At 36.1% G+C, this 25385-nt stretch overlaps 1 protein-coding gene across 1 annotated transcript; it reads right to left on the bottom strand.

Moving 5' to 3' along the window:
- Window positions 1–2047: 2047 nt before the first annotated feature.
- HYAL4 (hyaluronidase 4) lies at window positions 2048–19729 on the bottom strand. Its single transcript, XM_016125152.2, has 4 exons — window positions 19706–19729; window positions 10252–11250; window positions 3912–4001; window positions 2048–2470 (listed from the first exon to the last, which is right to left on the bottom strand). The coding sequence occupies exons 2-4, from the start codon at window positions 11203–11205 to the stop codon at window positions 2084–2086; spliced, it is 1431 nt and encodes a 476-aa protein (XP_015980638.2). The 5' UTR covers window positions 11206–11250; window positions 19706–19729; the 3' UTR covers window positions 2048–2083.
- Between the last annotated feature and the right edge of the window lie 5656 nt (window positions 19730–25385).

The following is a 25385-nucleotide window of genomic DNA, read 5'->3' on the forward strand; positions in this document are numbered from 1 at the left end:
CTTTCCCATGCAGATCTAACATCTGATATAAATTGCTTATTTGTATATTTAACATCTGTCTCTTCCAGCTAGAATGTAAGTTCCAGGAAGGCAGGGCTCTTTGTTTTGTTCAGGGATATAATTCAAAGCCTTGAATCGTGCCTGATAAGAAGTAAAGCTTCTTAACAATGTCGGTAAATTGATTCGTAGACAATTAATTAATCAGCGAATGAATGAATTAAGACGGTGATCTGGAAAGTCTTCTTTGATGAGGTAACTAAATAGAAAAGACTGGCATTTAAAAATCAAAACAAGAAAATTGTTAATTAAACTGTGCAACATTCAGTTGATATTATGTAGCCTTTAAAATGATATTTAAATTATATTTATAAGGATTACAAAATAGTATAAAAACTACTCATAATGTATGGTTGAGTGAAAAATACAGAAAGTAAAAATATGCATACATTATTATTACAGCCATGTAAGAAAAAAGTCTTTGGAAGAAATGCTAGGAAGAAATACACCAAAAGTCATCAGTATATGCTAAAGTAATTATTGATTTCTTTTGTCAACATTTTCTATAATGTGATTACGTCGTATTTAAAAAGTTAATCTATATAATGCTACTTCTCATTCCTGGTAGTATAACAATTTTTCCTATTTTTGTTGTTTATATTTTACACTTAGACATTGACCTTAACAATGTCAGTAGCCTCTGACAACCTCAGAGACCCAGAGTTGAAAAGAGCATGCCTGGACCGCAGATGTTTATAGAAAGAAAAAAAGAGTCAGAGAGGAGGTTGACTCATTCTCATGCCTTCTGTAACTAGCATCATACCTATCTTGAGTTTGTACCTCCTAGTAGATTGTCTCCAGGGTAAGAAAATCCTATTGGTTGAACATGTCCTTCAAGAGAGCACAATGCATGAGTGATTATAAGTAGAATATAACATCAGAAAGAGAAAACTGCCCAAGATCGTTTTATCTTAAGTGTTTCCATTATTTTGATGATCGAGGGAAGATAGTTGAAGATTAGCAACGTGTATCAAAAGCCAAAGTATGTATGGGATGTGTTATTCCATTTACTCCTCAGAATAATTCACCAGGACAGGAATTATATTACCAAATTTTAGATGAGAAAACGAGAAATATAAATAATGCCCAGGGTCATACAACCAGATGAGTAGTGAAATCATGATTCAAATTAGATTCAAACTGACCGTAAACCACACTCAAAACTATTATATGGGGGCCAAAAATATTGACTATTTCTTGGTAGACCTCCTTCCCAATAGCACTTCTGGGTCCCTTAAATGTATACATTAAGTATTTAACAATGGTTTTGATTACAAAAGACACCAAATGCATTTTTGTTAACATGGTTCCGGTTTCCAAATCTCAAGCAATGTCAGCCTAGACAAGTATTAATATTATCCTGAAGACTTTCATGGTATTTAATTGCCAGGGTCTGTGAGGGAAGGACTCACAGTAGGTGAGGGGGTACCACATTGGAATAGATGTCTTTGCAGAGAGTAGGGGACAGCTCCCCTTGCCTGAGTCCCTGCGCCCTCATAAGAAGCCACATCAGTAACTGGTTCTTCGTTCAGCGAGCCCAGGTAGGGAGCAGAAGCCTAGTTGGAGCCTAAAGCTGAAACTGGGACTCTGCATCCGATCCATTTCAGTGGGCCCGATGACCAGGTTACGCTCTGTCCGTTGAATCAGATAATTACTTAGTAAGCTGTTCTTAACTAAATTGGTAGCTGACAAACCAGTCTTTGAAATCAATAATTTAATATTCATAGGTATATTTTATGTATATACTATGTTCATATAAAGACTAAAATATATTAGCTCTAGTTTAAAAACAACTTAAACATTCCAGTCAGAAAGAAGAGTGCATTGATTTTCCCCCGGATCTGATTTCTTAGCTAAATTGAAGCTAAATAAAGTAATATATTACTATGTATGTTAAGTGACATACGTACCATCTGCTTATACTACGTCTCAATGGATTTCGCAGGAGAAAAAAGAGTCATAGGTTTCATCTCTTCTCTAAGTGACTGCTCTAGAGACCACACAATTCCCTTTAAACTCGAGAGTTCTAAAGACCTGCTGAAACCAGCAGACATAGCGTTACCAGTAAGATGGAAAAAGAGGAAACCCCAGCGCAGCCTTCAGCCACCCTCATTTCTCTGCAGTCAGCCCCTTCGTATCCCTGATAACAATGACAGGAAAATTTCTCCGCCATCACTGCCAGGTCCGTATCCGACGCTTTTCCTTTTGCATCAATTTCTCCATCCTCAGAGGCCTCTATGTGGTAACTTGCGGGGTTCAAGTGGAGGTAATCAGGAGCGTTCCACACCTTCCTCGCGCATCTCCCGTTATTCCTACAGAGGTGACGGCTGCAAGTCTCAGCAGCTTTAGTCACATTGACTATGTAGCTCCCCAAATCAGAATTCACAAACTGCTTCACCTTTGTACAGTTGTCCTAGAAATGTAGAAACAAATGACTTTTAGCGTTGTGGTTTGTTCGTTTTTTTCCTGGTACTGATAGGGTTAGAGCATCTGAGCCCACAGGACAGCTCTTTGGACTTGACTGAAACCTGAGAGCTTAGTTCTCAGGCTCACACACTATAGCACAGGGAACCAGATCAGAAAGGGTGACAGATAGAAGGGATTGGAGATAGAGACTATGTTACAGTAGGGCTAAGCAACCGAACTGGAATGGGCCCCAGGATCGGCATATGGAACTCTGCCTTCTTCCAATCTACATCCTTTCTTTCTTTCCTCCCCATCATTCCCAAGTTAATGACTGTGAAAAAAAGAGCAACAGACCCAAGTTAAAAATCATGCCGGAGCTGCTGTCCTTCAGCCACCTTTCAGGTCTGTGGTACCTTTCGTGGTTATGTTAAAACCTGAATCATCATATTCTACACATTTTTTGTTGACATGTGGCCTTCTGGATTTTCCTGTTAACTAGGCTCAAATAACAACCCAAGTTCTAGCCTTCTTTACACAATTCAAACAAAGGAAAACCCGGAAGACTGATGAAGGGGTATGTGTGTGTGTGTGTGTGTGTGTGTGTGTGTACTATTACACATTTGCCACCTGGCTGGTACAGTCAGCTTCCGGGTGAAACAATACTCGTGAGCCCCACGGACTGGAGGAGAAATATTAACCTGGAGAGTCAGGAACTGATCTTCTCCATTTCTGCCTAATTCTCCTATGTGGACAGAGGAGACTTTTAACCTTTTATTGTCACAAATAGTTCAACAAACAATATCTCAGTAGCAAAGAGTTGGAGGCTACGAAATTCTAAGAATATCAGATCATCGCGAACTTGCAAAAACTGCAATTTAACAAAAGTGTTGAGGACACAAGTATTATAATTCAAGGCAAAATATCGTACGCTATAAAGATATATAAACAAACAACATCTGGAGGTACAGAAGAGAGTATGATTAATGTGGACTGGGGAAAAATTGGAAGTCTTCTTGGAGTAAATAATATCTGAGTGGAAGAAATGTGAAGAGATATACAAATCTTATTTGAAATGCTATTAATTTTCAGCTAATTTCTTCGTAGAGGAAAAATAAACTCAATGTGATTAAAAAGTTACCATCTGTTTCTACTTCTCAAAATAAGATACCTCATACAGGTTACTGTGAGTTGCAAGTGAGCAAATCAAAACAAAAAAAGCACTAAGCACAATTCTGAATAATAAACATTCAGCAAATGTCAATATTATTATTACTATCTCAACAGAAGTTAATAGTTTATTGCACTTCTGTATATCAGGCACTGTAACCTTTTTTTCTAAAGCTAGTTTACTGGGGAAGCCATGAGAACTCTGATTAGAGTGAGATCTATAGGTAAGCAGAGCAAATACTTGAAACAGTATTAACTATACCTTTGACATACTGTCTTACCTCAGATGAAGTTAAATTCATGTCTCCCCAAATAACAATGCCTGCAGCTCCCAAGGCAGCACTTTCTCCAATGGTACTGATTAGATCTTGCTACATTGAAGAGAGTAGGTTCGTCATTTATTTGAATAAAAAACAAACAAACGAACAAACAAACAAAAACAGAAATTAGGATTAAAGGCGGAGTTCAATACAACAGGATGAAACTATTTTCTGCTTTCTCAGAGTAACACAAATAATGATTGAACCAAAACTAAAAATCACACTCTATAATTGTATGGAAAAACATTAAATATTTTTAAAGAAAAACTTTGATTTTGCCAAATAGGATATTATTTTAAAGACAGGCTGTAAATAGCCACTGAAAGTCGTTAAATTGAAGTTGACTAGGGTCATATACACACAAACCAGTTATATGCATATGACCCAGAAACAGAATCCCAAAGTTTTCCTTCTCCAAATGTGAGACATGGCTCTCATTCTACTGAGCTAAGTTCCATTTCCAGATTGCCACATTCCCCCAAACTTCCCCTCCGTAGTGACTAGGAAGCTTTTGTGCCATTTGGATTCCAAGGCCAGGCAAAGTCACAACGATAAGGACATTCCGGCTCTAATTTGGTACAGCCCTTGTTTTTGACCTCTGAAATTATTTGTGTTTAATTTCAAAGTACTCACTTTTTAAAAAACTGTTACTTTATTAGTTTCAAGTATACACTACATTGGTTAGACATTTATATAGTTTATAAAACAATCCCCCTAATTTCTCTTTCTCTCCTCTGGCTCTCCACCTAGCCATTACATTACTGCTAACTGCATTCCCCATGCCATGCTCCCCATCCCTGTGACCATCTATCAACTACTAATTTGTACTTTAACCCTTCACCCCATTCTCCCAGCCCCACAACACCCTCCTCCCTTCTGGCCGTCTCCAGATTGTCCTATATATTTATTTAAAGGTCCAGTCAAGGTGAGGCAATCAAAATTTTTGTCTATATTGTCCAGATAGAGGAAAACTGAATTTCAGCCGAAGGAATTTACTTTTGTAATCCTAAAAGATTATTGTTTTAGTGTTTAAAGGCCATTTCAAAGAGAAATTAAAAATTGAATGTATGCAGTTGGTTTCCTAAATTAAGTTTCTACAGTAGATTTCCTAAGTAAGTTTGTTAAATTATAATATATTCCCCCAACATTTAGGATGCTAAGCATTCCTTCACCTTTTACTCCAAGGATGAACTTCCATCAGTTATATACTGGAAAATGTAATTGAGTGATTTGGTGGCAAATAAAAGCAGAACCTTAAACTATTTTACCTCGGGCATTTTATATTAATATCAATACTCGAGCGATATCATCTCTTTATCTGACATTTTTATAGTCCACTCGCATTAAAGATTTTGCAATGTCAGTTTTTAAAGTTTTTTTTTTCTCCCCTTGGGCAATTCTCTAAAAATTTTCAAAAAGGCAAGAGATTTGTTTTAAACTAATTTCCCTTTCCTCCTCACATCCATTCCCATGATCGTAGCATCTGCAGAATCGGTCAGAGCTAACAAGACAGGAAGGGGGTTTTTGTGAGACTCAAATGAGATAGTGGAAGTGAACAGGTTTCTAAAATTATCCACGCTTTGATGAATACGGGGCAGAGGAGGAGCCAGCCATGCAGTGCCTGGAATGAGGCCTCTGCCAGGTCCGCGTCCGTCGCCTCTTTTGGCAAAGACATAAGAAAACAGAGCTTCTTGCGCTCACTTCGAAACTTCTCCGAATTCAGCGAAGATTTGGGGCTGAAGTCTCCCAATGGTTTTCTGTGACTTCCTATTAAGTGCATGTCACAGCTTTTTCGTCTGTGTCACAATTCTTGGATGTTCTGTTTGTGTTTTTTTTCATTTTTTTGTTTGTTTTTCAGTATTTGTTTTCTTTGTTTTGCTGTTCAGTTTTGGAGGTTTCTATCAAGATATCATGAAGTTCAAAGATTCTTTCCTCAGCCATGTCCAATCTACTAATAAGCTCATCAAAGATATTTATTTCTGTTTCAGTGATTTTGATCTCTAACATGCCTGTCTGTTTTTTTCTTAGAATTTCCATCTCTCTGCTTACATTGTCCATCTATTCTTTCATGCCATCTGCTTTATCTGCTAGGGCCCTTGGCATCTTAATCATAGTTGTTTTAAATCCTTGTCTAATAATTCTAAAGTCCCTGAGATACCTGAGTTTGGTTCTGAGGCTTCCTCTGTCTCTTCAGATTGTGCTTTTCCCTTTTAGTATGTCTTGCAATTTTTTTCTTGATAAGTAAACATGATTTATTTTTTCTTATTGGGCAGATAGCTCATACAGGGTAAAAGGAACTACTATAAATAGGCCTTAGTAATGTGCTAGCAAGGTGTGCAGCGAGAGGAAAGGTTTTATAGTCCTACGATTTGGTCTCAGTCTTTTAGTGAGACTTTGCCTCTGGACTGAGAACTTCACAAATGCTTCTCAGTTGGGTTCCCCGCCCCCCCCCCCCCCTTATTAGGGAAAGGCTGGGTAAAAACGGCTAGAGTTGGGTATTTCCCTTTCTCCAAGTGGAAGGTGAGAGCCAGCTGGAGTTGAGTATTTTATTTCCCCAGGTCAGTTAGTCTCTGATAAGAGCCCAGCAGGACTGGCTCTGGTTAAATAGTTTCTCTTGAGGACACACCCTGTAAGAACAGAAAGCTCCAGAGTATTCAAAATGGTTCCTTTTCTCCTTTGCCTGTCAGACGCATGGGGGATTTTTCTCCGATATTCACAGAGAGGACTTGATGAGTTCTTGGAGGTAAAGGTCACGTAAGTGAAGACACTTACTTCCCACCCATGACTGTGTCCCCGGAGTTTTTATCTCTCAGACCTGTCCTCACTGTGCCTCCAGGAATTCATCCATCTCAGTTCAGGTTTTCTTACTCCAGCAACAGTTCCCACAGAAGTTTCTGCTCATGGGTTTTGATCTGGTAAATTGTGATTTTCTGTGTTCACCTGTCTGCCTCTAATTTTGAGGGCAGCAATCTGCCCTTTGTCCTCACTTATGAATCTAAGAAGAGTTCGTTTTTCAGTTTGTTTAGCTTTTTACTTGTGAAGATGGAGTGGCAACTCCCAAGCTTCCACGATGTCCTGGAAACTGGAACTCTCCCATGAACTCCTTTGGATTAAGGCATTGTCATCAGAAGGGGGACGGACGCACAGTATTTACAGTTTGTACTTATAGATTATTGATCCATATTAAGTAAGGAAGCTACAGATGTTTGTGGTGAAAGGCGGGCGTTCTGAGGTAGATATCAAGAGGCAATGTTCATTTCTTCTCTGTGTCCTTTAATGTCATTTTCAGAGTTTTATTGGGACTTATTCAAAAATGGCAAGTCTTCATGCACATGTCGACTAGAGAAAAGGAGTCAGTAAAAGATGTTAATGCAAATTTTTGTGCCTAGCTGAGAGCAGGGTGCTGAATGAATCACAGAGCGGCTATGCTTTGGGGACCAAAAACAGCAAAGGTACTACTCAGGGAGGTAAGTCATGGGCAAGGTGCCTCTGGGAGTAGATTGGGACCACCCAAAAACATGAGACACATGAGCAATGTCACATGAAAGGAAAAATAAAGAAAAACCACAGAAAGTAATAGCCAACAAATCTTTCAGGTCTAGGGCTGCCTTGCCCCACCTATGATCCTCAGCTCAAACCAAGGTTTTGAAGGCAGAGGGTGGAGACGCCCAGAGGACTTTCTTTACACTTGGGTTTCATTCAGTCTCTGGTACTCTACCACAGTGCCTGTAAGTACGGTGCCCACTGTGGGAAGCTGGACCATCGCTAACGAGCTCCCTTTTGTGTGTTACCAAGAGGGAGTATTAATTCATTGCAGGTAAAAAAAATAATAATAAAAATTTTAAAAAAATTTAAATCTAGTCAAGAAAACACCTTCATTAATTTTTCAACATAGCATCAGGTTATTTCTAGGTCGAATTTATATGTGAGTAGTGTAGGGAATCTTTCGTGTGAAATGAGGTGTTACTACCTCATACCACCTCTATCCTCCCCACCCCTGACCTATGGCTGCTGACAAGAGAGTCTATTCTTAGCTATTCCCCTTCCAAATTCAAGGCTTCGATACCTATTAAAATGTGATAGCTTTACTACTTGTGTTTCTGTGGTGTTTCAAATTTTCATATATATTTTCTCATTTGAATTTCATAATACTTCTGCTAGGTAGGTAAGGAAGACCATACTGTCCTGTTTTGTAGATTAAGACAATGAGGCACTGAGGTCTGGAGATGTTAAGACATTTGCTACTTGTTGACAAATCCTTTTTCTAATCCTGACTCTAAATTGTGGAAATCTTTGGAAAGACTGGGAATGGAAGCCATTACTAGTCAATTATGGGTTAGTATAAATGAATATCAGGGTTTTAAAACTTTGCGGGCAGATTTTTAGGAAGGATAGAGTAAGCTGCTGAGTAAACTAATGTCTTAAAACATTTGGAAACATCTTGCCATTCAAAAAGTTTTCAGAATGATACAGAGTGATAACCTTGTCAAAGAAAACTGTTTCTAGATGAGACCCCAACTGTCGCTTCTTCTTAGAGAGAATAGATGCATTTCTGAGGCTACGGCTACTCAGGAAGTAGCTTACCCTAGGTTTGAAGAACGTGCAGAATGTACCAGTATGCTAAAGTAATCTTATTGAAGTGAACACTTTGTCTCTTAAAGTTTATTGTTTCTTCCGAAAGTAAATTTATTATCACTAAAAAAAAAAGAAAGAAAGAAAGAAATGTGTTTGAGCCAAATATAAAAAAGGAAAATAAGTTTCATAGAAGAAGATGATATTTAACTTTTCATTCCAGAATCAAGACTATTTTGTAAAGATTTAGATAACTTTTTCATACTTTCCAGATAATACTGTTGTTCTATCATTCTCAATCACTTGTTACTGAATTTTCTAGGTAATACAAATATCAGCTCACAATAGAGATTTTTTTTTTCCTTACTCATCTCATTAACAGTGTCAAAGTCACAGCATTTACTAAATCCTGATACATTTGTGCCATTTCTCCCTTTGAGGAGTAAGCTGTACTCCTTACGTGTTCCACAGATAAACATATCCATTTTGGTAGAGTCTTCGCCTGGGTGTTTCCTGAGCCTCTGCCCCTGGATGCCTGACACTCAGAACATCTACATATATTTATGCACTGAATGCGTACTGGAAAATTGAAACTTGTAGTGGTGGAGAAAGAAGAAATGTGACAAACCCATAGTATCCAGTGATATCTTAAAACACCATTGTATCGTAAATGAGAAGGCCTGAACAAACCTCAAGTTTTCTCATCATAAAAAGCTTACACATAATTACCCACATCTAAAGATTAGAGTAGCATCTGCTTTTAACTTTTCATCTTTAGAAGTTTCCATTTACTAGAGTACCGAAGGGAAAATAAGGGAGGGAACTTTGGGTTAACAGTTCATCTATTTTAAAAGTTACCCTCATTGTTTGTGCGAGGTCTTTGGCTACATATATAACTTAAAATAAACAGAATAAAACTTCTATTTGTAAGTTTTAACTAGGGTTATGCAACCACTAACTAGTGATGAATTTATTATTAAATTTAAAAACTTGTACCACTCTTACCAATCGTCCATTAGTTGTGGTCATAGAGTTATGAATAAACCAGATGGCTAAATCTATAGATTCACCTACTTTCAGCAGGTTTGCAACTCCTTTAGGCCTTTAATTAAAAAATAATAATAATAATTATGGTTAAAAAAAAACCCCACATAACATAAAACTTAGTGTCTTAGCCATTTCTAAGTGTACAGTTCAGTAATGTTAAGCATATTCACCTATATGCTTCTCTTATACCTCTTATCAGAGCTGGTATTATACAGTATCAAAGAAAACATCTTTTTTTTTTTTTCTTTTGACATTTTAGATGGTGAGGCCAGAAGGAGGAATGCCTTTAAATCCACTTCCACGTTTGTGAGCAAAATCCTCCATTTTCAAACATCCTCTCTAATCTTGCAACCTGTCCACTATCAACCATTTCAATAACCTTTCCAAAAGGCCAATTGTAAGGGAGCGGGACAAAGTTGGGGAACAGGAAGTAGTAGTAGTAGTTGCTGATACTGTACTTTAATCTCCTCTTTCCTTACTTCATTTCTTAACATAGTAATAATAAGATAATGAAAATTCGGTTTGCACTAATGAATATCTCAGTGGATGACTAGTCAAAGGGAGAATTATGCTCCTTTCTAACATATCACTAATTAGGAATTCCTCAAAGAACATAATTAAAGCAATGTCTCTTTTAGAGATAGAGAGGAAATTCCTCCGTTGCTGACAAGGGGTGTCTTACCTTAGAAAGGAAAAGTAAAGGTTCTTCTCTGTAGCCTAGCCTTGTGTAGACGAACACAGGCAGAGCATAATCATGGGGTGTCATGGCCGCGATCCTCATGGATTCAAGCACCCGAAACTGCGCGAAGCGCAAAATGTTTTCACTGTCTCCAAGAGGTTTCCCGACACTGACGGAAGGATATAAAGCAGCACTGCTGTTCCAGAGCCAAGAGAGCTCGTTGTTCCTCAAAACTTCCGCTTCTGGGCATGACCCAGTATAGTTTGGGGCATAAATATTATAATTGTGGCAATCGGGATATAAGTAATAACCCCAAAGGCCCTTGGGTCTGCTCTTAATTCCCAATTCGATAGTTTCCTTCATGAAGGCTTTTGCACTTTCCTCAAAGGTTGCTCTGGCTAAACATTCAACATCGGCAGCTGATACATTCTTTTGCATATCAGAAATAAGCTTTCTTGACTTCTGTCTGTAGACATCTTTTGTGTTCCAGTTCCGGGCCCACTGAGGTCGCCAATATTCCCAGTCTATAATAGCAAGTCCACTGAAATCTTTAGCAGGGATATAATAATTAATATCTTGGTTGGCTTTTTCTAGATGTACTTGCAAACTTATATTCTGGGGGAGACCCCCATTAATGGGAACCCCCTGTGATGTGTACCATGGATAGTATCCTAACCTGTTGACATAAAATATAGTGACATTTTGCCCCCTGGCCTTGGCCAGTGGGCTTCCGGTCATCTGAAACATTTTCAAATTCAGTCTTATATTATATTTTATCAGACACTGATCTGTTGGAGCATTCCAAGCAGCTATAAAAGGTTTCTTTTGATGAATTGGAAGTCGAGCAGGTTTTAGGGAAGAGATCAACTTCAGGGAGAAAAATATGAGCAGCCATGATGTGAGATGTGTTGGTTGAACAACAAAAAACCTTAATTGTCCTTGGGATAATAGTTTCATGATAAGACAAAAATTTTATCGTCTGCTTTAATGCACTTGGAAGACCTGAGGAGAGATTTAATTTTCTATTAGTGGTAATTTTGAGCGAAAAGACTCAACTATTAGATGAATATTATCAGTATTGTTACATATTTATATTTTTAAAGTATATATTATTTAAAGGTCTTAAAGAGGCCTGTAAGTAAATGAGATATAGAAACCAGCGTAGTAACCTAGTTCCTATTCAGGGCAAGCAATGCAATTGACATTCATAGAGATTCAAACCCTGTGTCCAGAATACAGAATGAATAAGAGGATATGGTCCTTGCCCTCGAAAAAGCTCATGATCAAATAAAGATGTAAACCAATAGTTACTATCATTTTAGAAGACTCATCACACCCTAGGCACTGTGCTTAAGTACTTTGTTAATATTCATCTCATTTAATCTTGTAATAACTTCTTATTATTTTATTAAATAAGCTGAAATGTCCAATCGCTTTTCCATCCTCCCTTGCTGCTAGGGTGCTGATATGTGACCATGGCCAGGCCAATCAGATGCATCCTATTCTGGACTTTGAATTGAAATTTAGGGACTCAAAGAGTCTGAAAAGTGGTGGTGCCAGTGGTGACAAATTCCAGTGTTCAGGAGTGGCAGTGCCTTCTGGGGCATCCCAAACCTGATATCTATGGTGTCAATGTTAAGTGGTAGCATCATCCTCATGGAACAGCACTTGGCTGCTCAGGCCGGTGAGGTTTCGTTTTGGTTGGTAATAACCAGAAACTTTGATTGACAATGGTTCTTTACATGGAATCTGTGGTTCTGAGTATTGCCACTAGCAAAGCTGATCACCTGTTAGGCTGCCTGTTGTATATAATAATTATTTTTAACTACCAGGTGTCATCAGCCAAACCTCATAGCAATTCTTAATTCTTGGGCGTAGGACACTGAGGTAAACAAAAGAAGTACAATTTAAAATAGTTTACAAAACTTTATTCCAAGACATTTATGAAGTCCTAAGTAAATGGCTATACACAAAACATCAGTTTTTAAGAGCTGTAGAGGTAGCTATTTTCTTCACCCATTCATTGATGATCTGCCCTTCCACAATATAAAGGTGAATACAATGACACCACTTAGTAACATAAAATATATTACACTGAATGTGTAAATGATAATTGAAAGAGAACGGTGTTTCGAAGGTAATATAATTTTACGAATACAATAAGAATTGTGGTCCTGAAAACTGTCCTTTATAATATATATATATACACACACATATATATTATATATATATATACATACACACATACACACACACATATACTGTCTCAAGATAGAAAAAAAATGAATTTGTACATGCATTCATTAATAGGGAGAAGAAAAGCTTTTCTTTAAAGTTAAAATTCAGTTCATATTAGAGAACACTATATGCATGTACAAAAATATAAAAACTCTATTCTACTAGAATACTCGCTGCTTTAGGTTTTATTCAGAACAGAGCTTTCCACTGATTATTGTCTCCCCTTCAGTCAGCCCCCTCATCACTGCCACAGAACGTTCTTATTAGTTTATTACAAAGTATCAAGTGATTTTTTCCTCCTATCCTGGAACATTATTATTCTCCTTTCTCTGGTTAATGGAAGGTGCACATTCCGTGGCAGGCAGAGCTCCTGACAAAATATGCAGGTACTCAAAGAATACAGGCGAAGTAAATAAGTAAAACTCAGTGCCTACATTCTCTAGTTCTCTATTCGCTGGACGTCTCAGGTTTTTACCTCCCACACAGGAAGGTCATGGGGCTGGCGCATCCTCTGCCACTCTTTTAATTAAACATCACTTGTTGGAAGGAGATCCCTTCACTTGGCACCTCCCAAACACTTGTTTCAGTCCCTACTCCCTACCCCACACCAGGCAATCATTAGTGTCTGCTTCTCCCACCCTCCTTCCTTTGCCAGGGAACCTCCTCAGGCCAGCCCTTTCCAAAATTGCCCTTTGCTTCAGTTTTCCTCTAGACCCTTCTCACCCAACTCACACCATTAAAAGCCCCCCTCACTGAACTCTCCCTATATCTTAACTAGATGTTATAGCCTAGCAACTTGTGTAATTGCCAGGGGCACCAGCAGCAACCTCCCTCTTCTGTCTCCCTTGACCCTCATAATCTGCCCAGGAAGGTTGACTTCTTTAAATGAATCTCTAATTGGTAGGATTTTAGGGAGAGTTGGCAAGATTTTGGGGGAGGAGGTGAGTGAGGAGTTTAACCTGGACTACTCCCCTAAATTGTATCACCCCGTTTTATCTTCTTAGGAGTAGGGTTTGTTCTGGGAACAATTCATCATTAGCTACTGAATTTTATTAAAATTCTCATGTGATTATCAAAGAACACTGGTATCCCTCCATCTGAACAAATTTTAGTACTGCCGAATTATCTTAATTATACAAAACTGTTTCCTTTCCGGTCTTCTTAAAAAAAGCTTAACTTTTGTTAAGTATATAAAAATAACTATTTCAGTGTAAATCGTGCTAATAATGGAGAATTTACTCTTCCATGTGAAAGGCCACATTTTTTATGAAGCAAGAACATTTTGCATTTTAAAAATGTGATCTGAAAGAGAATATAATTGCCTTTCTATAAAAGTATGTACTTAGTCTTTGTCAAAAAGTATTACATCTCCTTTAAGAGGTGAAGTTTCTTCTACAGCTATGCCACCCTGAACGCGCCTGATCTCATCTAATCTTGGAAGCTAAGCAGGGTCGGGCCTGGTAAGTACTTGGATGGGAGACCACCTATGCTGTAGGCATTAAAAAAAAAAAAAAAAGAATTTCTTGCAGCGAAAATCAACAGCTTTCTTGCAGAAGAACACAAAGTCTTAGGACCACGTTTAGTGATCTGAGATATTACTTAAGTCTTTTCAATGTCCACAGTAGTCAAGACTATAACTTAAAACACTCAGTCTCCCAAAATATGACCCAAGCCATATTTTGAGCAGAAGAGCTGGAATAGTAGGCAGGGTTAGCAGACAAAAACTAGGCATGGGAGCTGAAACCGAACCCAAGGACTGGAATGTTTGATTCTGTTCTCCAGATCCTAGATCTGAATGTCAAGGAACAAGATTGGAATGAAAATGTAGGCACTTGGGATGCCAAAGACTGTGGCCGAATCACATTGTTTTGTTTCAGGTAAACATGACTTAATTTCAAATCCTCCCTCAGTCCTGACAGGAATAGCTTGGAAACGAGGTTGTCCCAGCTTTGCAGACAGCATCCATCTCTCTCTGTACATGCATACATATCTTAGCAAGGCACAAAATTTGAGCAAGCTGAAATGCGCAGGCACTGACTCCAAACTTAGTAAATGAAGAAAGAGTAAAGAACTGTGGTGTATTCCAGGTGGAAACAGAAGATTGGAAATTTCTGTTTGAATTACAAATACACAAATCCTCTCACCTAGAAATTCTGCTTCTGTGTCATTCATTGTAGTATTGCCTATAATTGCTAAGATCGGTAACAAATGTCCATCATTAAGGGAGTGGTTAAATAAACTGTGGACTTCCACATATGAAATAGTATATAGCTGTAACAAAGAATAAGGTTGCCTCTACATACTAATAAGATATCCATATATGGATATTCATCAGATATAATTTTTCTTTAAGGTATATATTTGTTATATATATATATATATCTGGATATATATATTTGTTTTGTAATTGTATCTGTACATAGGCTTTAAAAATTTTAAGCAAGATATACATAAAATGCTGACATTATTTTTCTGAGAAAGGAATACACACACGCACACATATATCTGTGTATATATACACATAAACATAACACATATGCATATATATACATATGTATATATACACATATACATAACATATATGTATATATACACATATGTATATATACACACATATACATATATATATATGCAATATACAATTTGTGTATTGAGGAATATCTCTCAAGAATTGATTACATTGCTTGCCTCCAGGAAAGAGAACTGGTGGCTGAGGGAGAAAAGTGGGTAGAAATTGGGTAAGATTTCTTTGGGGGGGAAATTCTGTTGAGATTTTGTACTGTTAATATGGAAGCTATTCAAAATCATTGCTTTAATTAAAAAGCTAATAAAGTTCTTTGGAAACATGAAAGAAGATGCAAATTGATTCTGACTATAAGGAATCAGGCATAACTTCCTAAGGAAAGTAATTTTTGAGTTGAATTTTATTACAAAGTCTTTTTTTATAATATCATTTGAGAAAATAGTATGGTTTTCTGCAGTTGGTCAAGAAAAAACCCTTTACAAAATATAAGAAGGGTGATTTTGGGAGAAGGGAAGTGTGTGTGCACCTGTGTGTGTGTGTGTGTGTGTGTGTGTGTGTGTGTGTGTTATAGTTGAGGTAAACACCATCGGCCAGAGCTTTAAGTTACTACTCTAATCTAACACATGGATATTAAGAGCTAATTATAGGTTAATTATCTATGGTAAAGGAAAACTAACAGTGGTTAATGGTTTGGTAGATATTCAGTAGGAACACAGAAGACGGGCTTGAAGAAGAAATAGCCTGGTATTATTATGTACTACAAAACGCAGCACACAATGGAAGTACCTTATTTATTACAAGTGGAAAACTATGCTGTAGAGTAATTGGCCTTCTTTGATTATAAACATTGCCAAACTGTAGTTACAACAATAAAAGTATTTAGAGGGATTAAATATGAAAAGATACGTCAGTTGTTCTTTCTTATTTCCTTGACTATATTTTAGTTTTGGTGATATATCCAACTTCATTTTAAATAACTCACGAAGCTGGAGTTTACCTGTTCAACATCAGAACATTTTTTATGGATTTTCTTAAGCACTTCGATTCCATTATATTTTATCAGTGAACTCTATTAACAAAAATTCACTTCTGACCCTTAAAAAAAAATTCTTCAGCATTTATGACATTATTTTTATTTCTTTTTATTCTTCCTCACACTTTACTCTTGTAAATCCTTTTTCAAATCTTATTGCTTTCTTTGAATTCTGTTCATTACCCTGTGTTATGTTTATAATACAAACTCAGAGCAATTGAACAGAAGACAGTATGGAGCTAAGGTTAATCTTAGACTCCAGGGCCTATTACCATTACCAGCACACTAGAAAAAGTCTCGTCACATCTATTCAAATTTTATTTTTATTGTTTTACTTTGCCTTTCCATTATATCACTATACTGTTTCCTACCTGAAATATTTCTGTCAACCTTCAATAAACTCAACTATAAGCTGTTAAACCCATCAAAATTAGGTAATCTGAAAAGACTGTGGCACATGAAGAAAGTACAAGCTGGTAAAATTATGTTTGCATGTATTTTTTTACACTTTTTAGCTTTTGGATCTGTAACAAACCTGACCAGCTATCAGGGGGCCACATGGCAGGCCTGACAGGTTCAGTGACCAAAAGTAACCACACAGAATGTTCTGATCACAAATTCCTAACTGAGTAGATCATGATGGGTAGTCATGTCACAGGCCTATAACTTCCTCAGCAAAGATCAATTTTTACCTAAAGTGAGCCCTATCTATTCTTGTGCAACTAGAATAACATCTTTGAAATGTCAGAGTAATTTTCTTTTCCTATTCCTCAAAGGCATAACCATCAGCATCAGAGCATAAGACCACAAGAGCATGAGACCACAGAACTCATTGTTGTCTTGTTCTTCACATACCATCTATGTATTGTAAATGTTTATTATTAACTATCCTGAGCCCACCAATGTAAAAGAAGTATGTGTTTCTTCATTTTGCTTTTTAACCATTCCCAAAGGTGACCCTGCTTTGCTTTCTCCCGCCTCCTTAATCTACCACAATGGATTTTATGGAACCCTCCTTATGTCTCCTCTTTTGATTCTAATGTGTAAAATTAGCTAATTATGATATATAAAAATGCCATTCTCTGGAACAGTTTCTCAATCCATTGGGATTTTGCTTCTGGGCGTGTTCTCAAAATGTTGGCTCAAATAAACTTCTGTAAAACTTTCTATAGGCTGGACATTCTTTCACCAAAGGATCTTGATTAGCTACATAGATGTCTCATATCTCCCCCTAAGCCTCTAGCCTGGATGAATAAGGAAGTTCTTGATGCTGCGACTGATTGTGACAGTTTAGACTAAACTCTGCCAAATTTTAATAAGAAATATGTATTATCGTGTAATCAGGTGAATTATGCTTTGTTTTAAAAATACGTATGTACGGAATAAACTGTTGAAACACCAAATGTAGTAGCTAATTAATCAATAATTTGCATGCATTTTAAAAATTAGAAAACTCATCCTCTACTTTGGTTGCCCATTCATGTAATATGAGAATTGTGTAGCATTTCGGATATTAGCAAAGAAAAATGAGTTTCTGCATTACTTATAGCAACATATACTAAGCATAAATGTGAAGTAAATATATTTTCATACAAAGACTTTTTAATTCCTTAAAAATAAGTTTATTTGTTCAAGACCATTAATCACAAGCAGTCTAATGATACTAACTATATAACTTGAAAAGATTTTGAAATAGATTTTAATTTCCAAATGTAACCTTGTGGGAGTCTTTTAATATAATAAGGAAATTTAGAAATGTTCCAATCACAGTTTCTGGTAGACTAAAGATGTAATAAATTTGTGCTGGAATGCCTATGACAAAGTTAGAGCAATTTCAAGTATAACAGCTTATTAATGAACCACCGAATATAATAAATCAAAAAAATGTTTTTCCTTGAAGAGTGGATTTTTTAATATATATTGGTAAGAGGGGACATAGAATTCATGTATTTGCATCTATTATGAACATTAGACCTCTCCTTAGGTGAAAAGTTTCATTCTGTGAGAAACATAACTAGATTATTCCTGATAGAAATTTGCATCATCTGCAATTCTATTATAAGCAGAAAAATTCAAGAAATATGCTAAACTAAGGAGACTAAGGTTTCAGCAAACAAGTAATTATAAAAGTATAAATATAAATTTAATTACTAAATTTACTAAAGATTTTCCCAAGAATCAGGTTCACATAGAAGTTTATTGCTAAGAACATACATTATACATTATGATTCTCAATAAAATAAAAAGAATAAGAACCCTGAATCTCTGTACATGAATTTGTATAACTTATTATGCTTTTGTTTTCTTAACTTTCTACATTTAACACCTTTTTGACTCTTTGCTTGCAACTCTACTTAAACGTTAAGTATTTATGATTACTTCAACAAGAGATCTTTCTCTTTCAAACTGAATTTTAATTTACTAGCAAGGCTGAAATAAATCATGTGACACAGCTTCCTTAGATATTTCTGCAGTAATGTATATATGAGTAAGATAAATATTTCAGTTAACAAAGGTTCTAAATTAAAGTTAGTTACTCAGGAGCTGGCAAAGAAGGAGTTCGAGATATCAAGTTTTATTGCTTAAACTATCTTATTGAACTCATAATTTTTCAAATCTTTTACTTTATCTTTGATATGTGTAGTCACTGAAGTATACAGCTTTTTTCTCCATCATTAGGAAATTTCTTGACTGAGATTTTCTCTCTCCAATGATTCAATTATTTAAGATTTATTTTTCTCATATTGTTTGGTACTTTCTTTTCTTTTCTGGGAAATATAGATCTGTCTATATGTATCAATATGTACAGATTCTCTTTCCAATTACTAATAAATTTTCTTATTTGAAGTATTTGAAGTGCTTGTTGGTTATCATCTCTAAATATTCAATCTCTTTGTGAAGAAATTTTAAAACCTATTTTTATGACCAAAAATATTCGTTTCCTACAAAATGCAATATTTGTTCCAAATAACAGTCCTAGTCCTCTAATACTGTCCGTAATGGTAGATGTGACAACTATAGACCACATCTTTAAAAACATGCTTCATTGAAGACTATGTAAAAATAAAATCTTTATTAAAAAAAGACATGCACTTATACTCTAAAGAAAATTATTAATGTCTATAAAGTTAGCTTGAGGAATTCTTCCCAACTATCAGTTATAAAAAATATTAAAGTGTGGCTCTCTCATAAAGCTATATGTTCCTATGGCTGATTTACAGTTTACTAACCTGCTTTGGGGACTACATTTTGATACTATTCCAAGTATTAGTTTATAATAACATACTGCAATATATTGCAAAAAGGGGCTTTAAGAGAAATTGTACCTGTAGAGGAAAAATGAAGACAAACCTTGAATAGTTATTAAAGTGAGAATCATTTACAAATATAAAATTATAATACATTTTAAAATAACTGAAATTTAATCAATCAGTGACAACTGTCTTTTTAAGGAGTTAGGTACATAAAAGCAAGCTCACATTTTGAAAGGTATTATATTTGCAAAGTTAATGAAGATAGTCCAGAAGAGAAATTAGGATATTCCAAGAAATTGAATTTTTTAAGTTAAATTGTTTTTAATTAATTTTTTTCTGATGCTCTTAAAAAAGCATATTTCTAAAAACTCTTTAATTTTTTCAAATGGAACAAAAAGTATACTTTACCTTGGCTTTTGTTTGCTGCTTGTCTTTTAGTCACCTGATGCAAAGCAGAGGTTGAATGGCAAAAGATGCCCTGTGGCGGTTCAGAGAAACATGTTATTACAAGAGTGACTCAGTCCTCCAAGTTAAACCGGAGGCTTGCATTAAATCTCTTTATAACCAAAGTCAGACTCTCTTTAAAAGTATATTGGTATAAGTGACCATTGCTTTCTGAAAATACTCAATTTAAATTTACTGACTTAAGAGGGAAGAAAGAAAACTTTGATTGAGACTTGAGTTGGAAAATACAGAGGTAAAAAAAAAAAACCTGTATATTTAAAAAATTTCCAGATTAAAGGGAGAAAAAGGGGGTCAAGTATTTTGTGTACTACAGTACATATTATTTAAAAAATATATCCTAATGTCCTATCTTTGATGATAATAAAATAATTAACTCTTAATGAGGTACCGATATCACCCTGAATGAATACATTGATTTACTAGAATTAGTGGTTTAAGATAATGAATTGAGCACATGTATTTACTCTGTCATCTTCGGTACACGTTCTTAGAAAAAGTACAATATAAAGTTGAAAACAAGAAGGGTGACATGACTCAAAGACTGAAAACAGATTAAATTGAATCAGAAATTTTTAAACAGTAGAAACTTACATAAGAGATATGAACTGCCCCTTCCATTGGAGAGAAAAATCTTAAATGTAAAGACAACAGATCAAAAACAAACAAATAAACAACAACAACAACAACAACAACAAAGAAATACGTGCAGGACCAATTATCAGAACAATCAGTTAAAATATTACTTTCAGTATAGCAGAACCAGTCACATCATTGACTTCAAGAATATGTAGAATGACAAGTAACAGAGACATTTGACCCCAGGACATTTAAATGTAGAGCAAGATCTTTCTAAGTAAGGTTCAGAGTTTGCCTGTTGGACTAAGTACTGAAAGAGAGCTGAATTGAATATAGCTTGGTCTCCCTAGAGACATGAAGGAGATGAAAAAAGAAAGTTTGCTCAACTCTCGACGGAATTACATTTCTCTTCCTTGAAAATTTTCTCCTTACTTTAATAATTATGAGGGTTCTTGCCAACCTGTTTTCTACTCTCATGCTCCAGATGAAATGTGGTCAACACACCTCAGCCCCTTTCAGTTTACAGTCCATCCTTCATTCAATATAAGAATCCTGTTGGCTCTGGTCAAGATGGCTGAGAAGGTAAAAGTTGTGCTTGCCTTCTCCTACAACCACCTTGAAATTACAACCAAACTATAGAACAACCATCATTGAGAATCACCTGAAGTCTAGCCTAGCAGAAGTCCTGTAACTAAGGACATACAGAAGAAGCCATGTCAAAACTGGTAGGAGGGATGTTGAAATAAACAGGCTATTCCCACACCCACGTGTGGTGGTAAAAAATCGGGGGGCTGCAGAGGTCCCCACTGAGGAGTGAGGTTGTCCCAGCCCACACCAGTCTTCCCAGCTTGGGATTCCAGTGCTGGGAAGAGAAGTCTCCACAGTTTTTAGTTATGAAAACCAACAGAGATTGTGGCTAAGTGAGACCTCCAGTTTCTCCTCTTAAAGGGCCTGTGCACAGACTTACCTGCTGATGAACTCACTGGCTCTGAGCTCCAGCGCTGGGACAGCAGCTTGAAAGTCACCATGGATATATGGGGAGGAGCTGGATTGTCTGGCCTCAGGCCTGGAGGGGCAGTGCTCTCCCAGACAGAGATGTTGACAGAAGCCGCGTTCCTTTGTTGAACCCTACCCCCACCCAGTATGCGGATATAGGCAGACACCATATCTGAGTCTCCATCGACTTAGCTAACACTGGTCATTGGCCCTGGTGATCCTGAGACCCAGCCGCACTCAACTTATGGGCTCACCCAAGCAGCGTCCAGTGTCTTTTCCATACAAATGGTCTGTCTTGGTTCATACTATGGATTTTCCTAAAATCTCTCAAAGATTCACAAACCCCAAACAAGCAGCATCTAGCCTTGATGTGTCTTGTATCTCTGACTAAGCAGTCCCAAGGACGGCACTGCTGGCAGCCAGCCTTAGTTTGCACTTCTAAGACCAACGTAGTGACAACCATCTGCAGATCACTTTGTAGCTCATACCAAGTGGCCTGAAGCAAGACATGGACAGTGGCTGACTTTAGCCTGCAACAAAGCCCCTCCCAAGTGGCCCCAGAACCAATATACCTGGTGGCCAGCTTTAGACCACACCAGAGAACCAATCAGCCACCTCCACAAGTGACATGCCTAATGGGAAGACTAGACAGGCACCAGAGCCCTGCTAAAGCAAATCCTGCTTCCTAGCTTCAGCCCCTGGACAACAGTTCCTCCACTCTAGTCACAACCAGTCTTCACAACCAATCAGCCTGAGGGTCATTCCTTCCCGTTGATGTCCAAATAGCTACCAAGGCTCAACTACAACAGGAGGATACACACAATACATACAAGAGACACACCTGGATCACCCAGCTCAGGTGACCAGGGAGACTGCACCGCTGGGCCCCACAGAACACCCACTACATAAGGCCACTCTACCAAGACTGAGAGACATAGAAGTTCTACCTAATACATAGAAATAAACATAGGGAGGCAGCCAAAATAGGGAGACAAAGAAACATGTCCCATGTGAAAGAATAAAACAAAGCTCCAGAAAAAGAACTAAATAAAATGGAGGCAAGCAATCTACCAGATGCAGAGTTCAAAATATTAGTTATAAGGATATTCAATGGTCTCAATGAGAACTTAAACAAAGAGACAGAAAACATAAAAACAGAGATAGAAAACATAAAAAAGAACTGGTTATAAATAATTAACATAATTACTGAAATAATACATTAGAGAGAATCAACAGTAGATTAGATGAAGCAGAGAATCAAAGAAGTGATTTGGAAAATAAGGTAGCAGAAAACATCCAACTAGAACAGCATCAAGAAAAAAGAATCCTAAAAAAATGAAGATAATTTAAGGGATCTCTGGAACAATATCGAGCATACCAATATTCTCATTGTAAGGGTACCAGAAGAAGGAGAAAGAAAGTAAATAATTGAAAATCTATTTCAAGAAATAATGATGAAAAAATTCTCTAACTTGGCAAAAAAAATAGACATACAAGCCCAGGAAACAAAATGAACCCAAAGAGGCCCACACCAAGACACATCATATTAAAATGCCAAAGAGGATCTTAAAAACAGCAAGAGAAGAACAGTTAGTTACCTAAAAAGGAGCTCCTGTAAGACTGTCAGCTTATTTCTAAACAAAAACTTTGCAGGTCAGAAGGGATTGGAGTAAAATATTCAAAGGATGAAAAGCAAGGATCTACAACCAAGATTACCCAGCAAAACTATCATTTAGAATAGAAGGACAGATAAAGAACTTAAGAGACCAGAAAAAGCTGAAGGTGTTCATCACCACTAAATCAGTATTACAAGAAATGTTAAGAAGAGGGGAAAAAATAAAAATATACAAATAATAAAACAACAATAACGATATATCTATTGATAGCTACTTTCAAAGAAAATTGACTAAACACGCCAATCAAAAGGCACAGAGTGGCTGAATGGATAAGAAAAGAAGACTCTTACATATTCTGTCCTTAAGAGACTCAATTCAAATCAAAAGACACACGCAGAATTAAAGAAAAGGAATGGAAAAGATAGCTTATGAAAATGGAAACAAAAAAAGTGGGGTAGCAATACTTATTTAAGACAAAATGACTTTTAAACAAAGGCTATAACAAGAGAAAAGGAAGGACCCAGTAATTTCACTTCTAGGTATTTATCTAAAGGAGCTTAAAACATTACTTCAAAGGGACATGTGCATCCATCCATATGTTCGTTGCAGCATTATTTGTAATAGCCAAGAAATGGAAGCAACTTGGGTGTCCATCAAAGGATGAATGAATAAAAAAAATAATGAAATCTTCTTATCTGCAACAACATGGATGGGCATAGAGAGTATTGTGTTGAGTGGAATAAGTCAGATAGAGAAAGACAAATGCCATATGAGTTCACTTGTATTTGGAATCTAAAGAACAAAATTAATGAACAAACAAAATAGAAGCAAATTCATAGATATGCAGAACAAACTGATGGTTGCCAGATGGAAGAGGGATTGGGGGGATGGGTGAAAAAGGGGAAGAAGTACAAATCGGTAGTTACAAAACAGTCATGGGGATGTAAAGTATAACAAGGAATATTGTTAATAATATTATAGTAACTATGTATGGCGTCAGATGGGTACTAGATTTATTGGGATGATCACTTCATAAGTTGTAAATGTCTAATCACTGTATTGTACACCTGAAATTAATATAATATTGTATGTCAATTGTACTTGAAAAATAAAAAATTATTTAAAAAAGAAACCTGTTGAGTACATATACTGAAACAAATGAAGGGGATAAATTCCTGTGACAGGTTTTTCAATTACTCTGGTCATTCATAAATATAATGGATGACCAAGGATCACCAAACATTTGATATAGACCAAAAGTATGAAAGAAACTAATAAAGGGAATAATCGATCCCAGAGAAAATGGAATCGAATAAAATATATAACAGCAGCTACAAAAAAAGTCTAATCAGTATTTTCAGAGAGATTCAAGAAACTGTTTAATCTACAAACTAAAACAAGGCTCCTATGAAAAAGAAGCAACCATGTTCCACACACAAGAAAAATTCTTTGGAATTAAACATAAGAATGTCAAAATATGGTGAAAACTAAACTAGCATTCTAAAAGAAAAGGTGAGGGAATTTATAATACCAAGCAAAGACAAAGACTTAGAATATATTTAAAAAGGTGACACAGTAAAGATCAAGAAGAAATTAGATCCATCTAATAAAGAGACTGGAAGAAAAAAGATCATTTGAAAAATAATGAAAGAAAATTATCCTGAGCTGAATGAGAGTTTAAGTTAAAAGAGCAAATTAGGCTTTGTAAAGAATATCTCCAATATAAAAATAAATATGATGACATGAATTTACTAAAGACCAGAGAGAGTGATTATGACGTAATGCTAAGATGAAGACATACATTTCTTCTGACTTAAAAAATGAGTGGTGTGGAAAAACTAAATATCTGATCAAAAGTCTGTGTTTAAATAAAGGGTGCTGTGATTTTTTTTTTTTGAGCAATTAATAGGAGGTAAGAAACAACCCTGTCCTAGATAACAAATGCCATTGATCAGGTAATTCAGGAGAGAGATGGGATTCAAACAGATACTACCTATCATCTTAGTAGGTATGTCTCATTTACAAAGTGATCTGTAGTATTTATGAAGTTATTTTGCTTACAGACTCATCCTTTATTAATGTCTCTTGGAGAATTATCATAGGTATAGGAATAGTTTAACTTTTGATCTTTCCTTTCAGTAAAAAAAAAGGTGTTTAAAAAAATGTGCCTATATTAGTCTTTAGATGAGACATAGTTGATGACTTCTCATTTTTATGAGACAGTTAACTAAGTATTATAGTTTGTAAACCCAAAATTATGTAAGTCAAAATAAATTAGAACAAAATTCAATGTTTTCTGTAATCTTTTTAAGTTAGCAGATTTTTTACAAACTAAAAATTTAAAGAATCTATTATTAGAGATGTGGCAGTTCATTTGGTTTTAGTTTCTTTTGCTTGCCGCTAAATTTAAATGAAATGAAATTTAACATTTTTAT

The sequence above is a fragment of the Rousettus aegyptiacus genome, unplaced genomic scaffold, assembly GCF_014176215.1.
Source record: "Rousettus aegyptiacus isolate mRouAeg1 unplaced genomic scaffold, mRouAeg1.p scaffold_m13_p_13, whole genome shotgun sequence".
NCBI classification, from domain to species: Eukaryota; Metazoa; Chordata; class Mammalia; order Chiroptera; family Pteropodidae; genus Rousettus; species Rousettus aegyptiacus.

What these genes read in the sequence shown, in the direction of transcription:
- HYAL4 (XM_016125152.2), bottom strand. Translation starts at nt 11,205, where the DNA reads ATGAAACTATTATCCCAAGGACAATTAAGGTTTTTTGTTGTTCAACCA. An exon ending in CTTTACTTTTCCTTTCTAAG is followed by an intron (nt 4,002 to 10,251) that starts GTAAGACACCCC and finishes TCTTCAATGTAG; the next exon opens with CAAGATCTAATCAGTACCAT. An exon ending in TGAATTTAACTTCATCTGAG is followed by an intron (nt 2,471 to 3,911) that starts GTAAGACAGTAT and finishes CTACATTTCTAG; the next exon opens with GACAACTGTACAAAGGTGAA.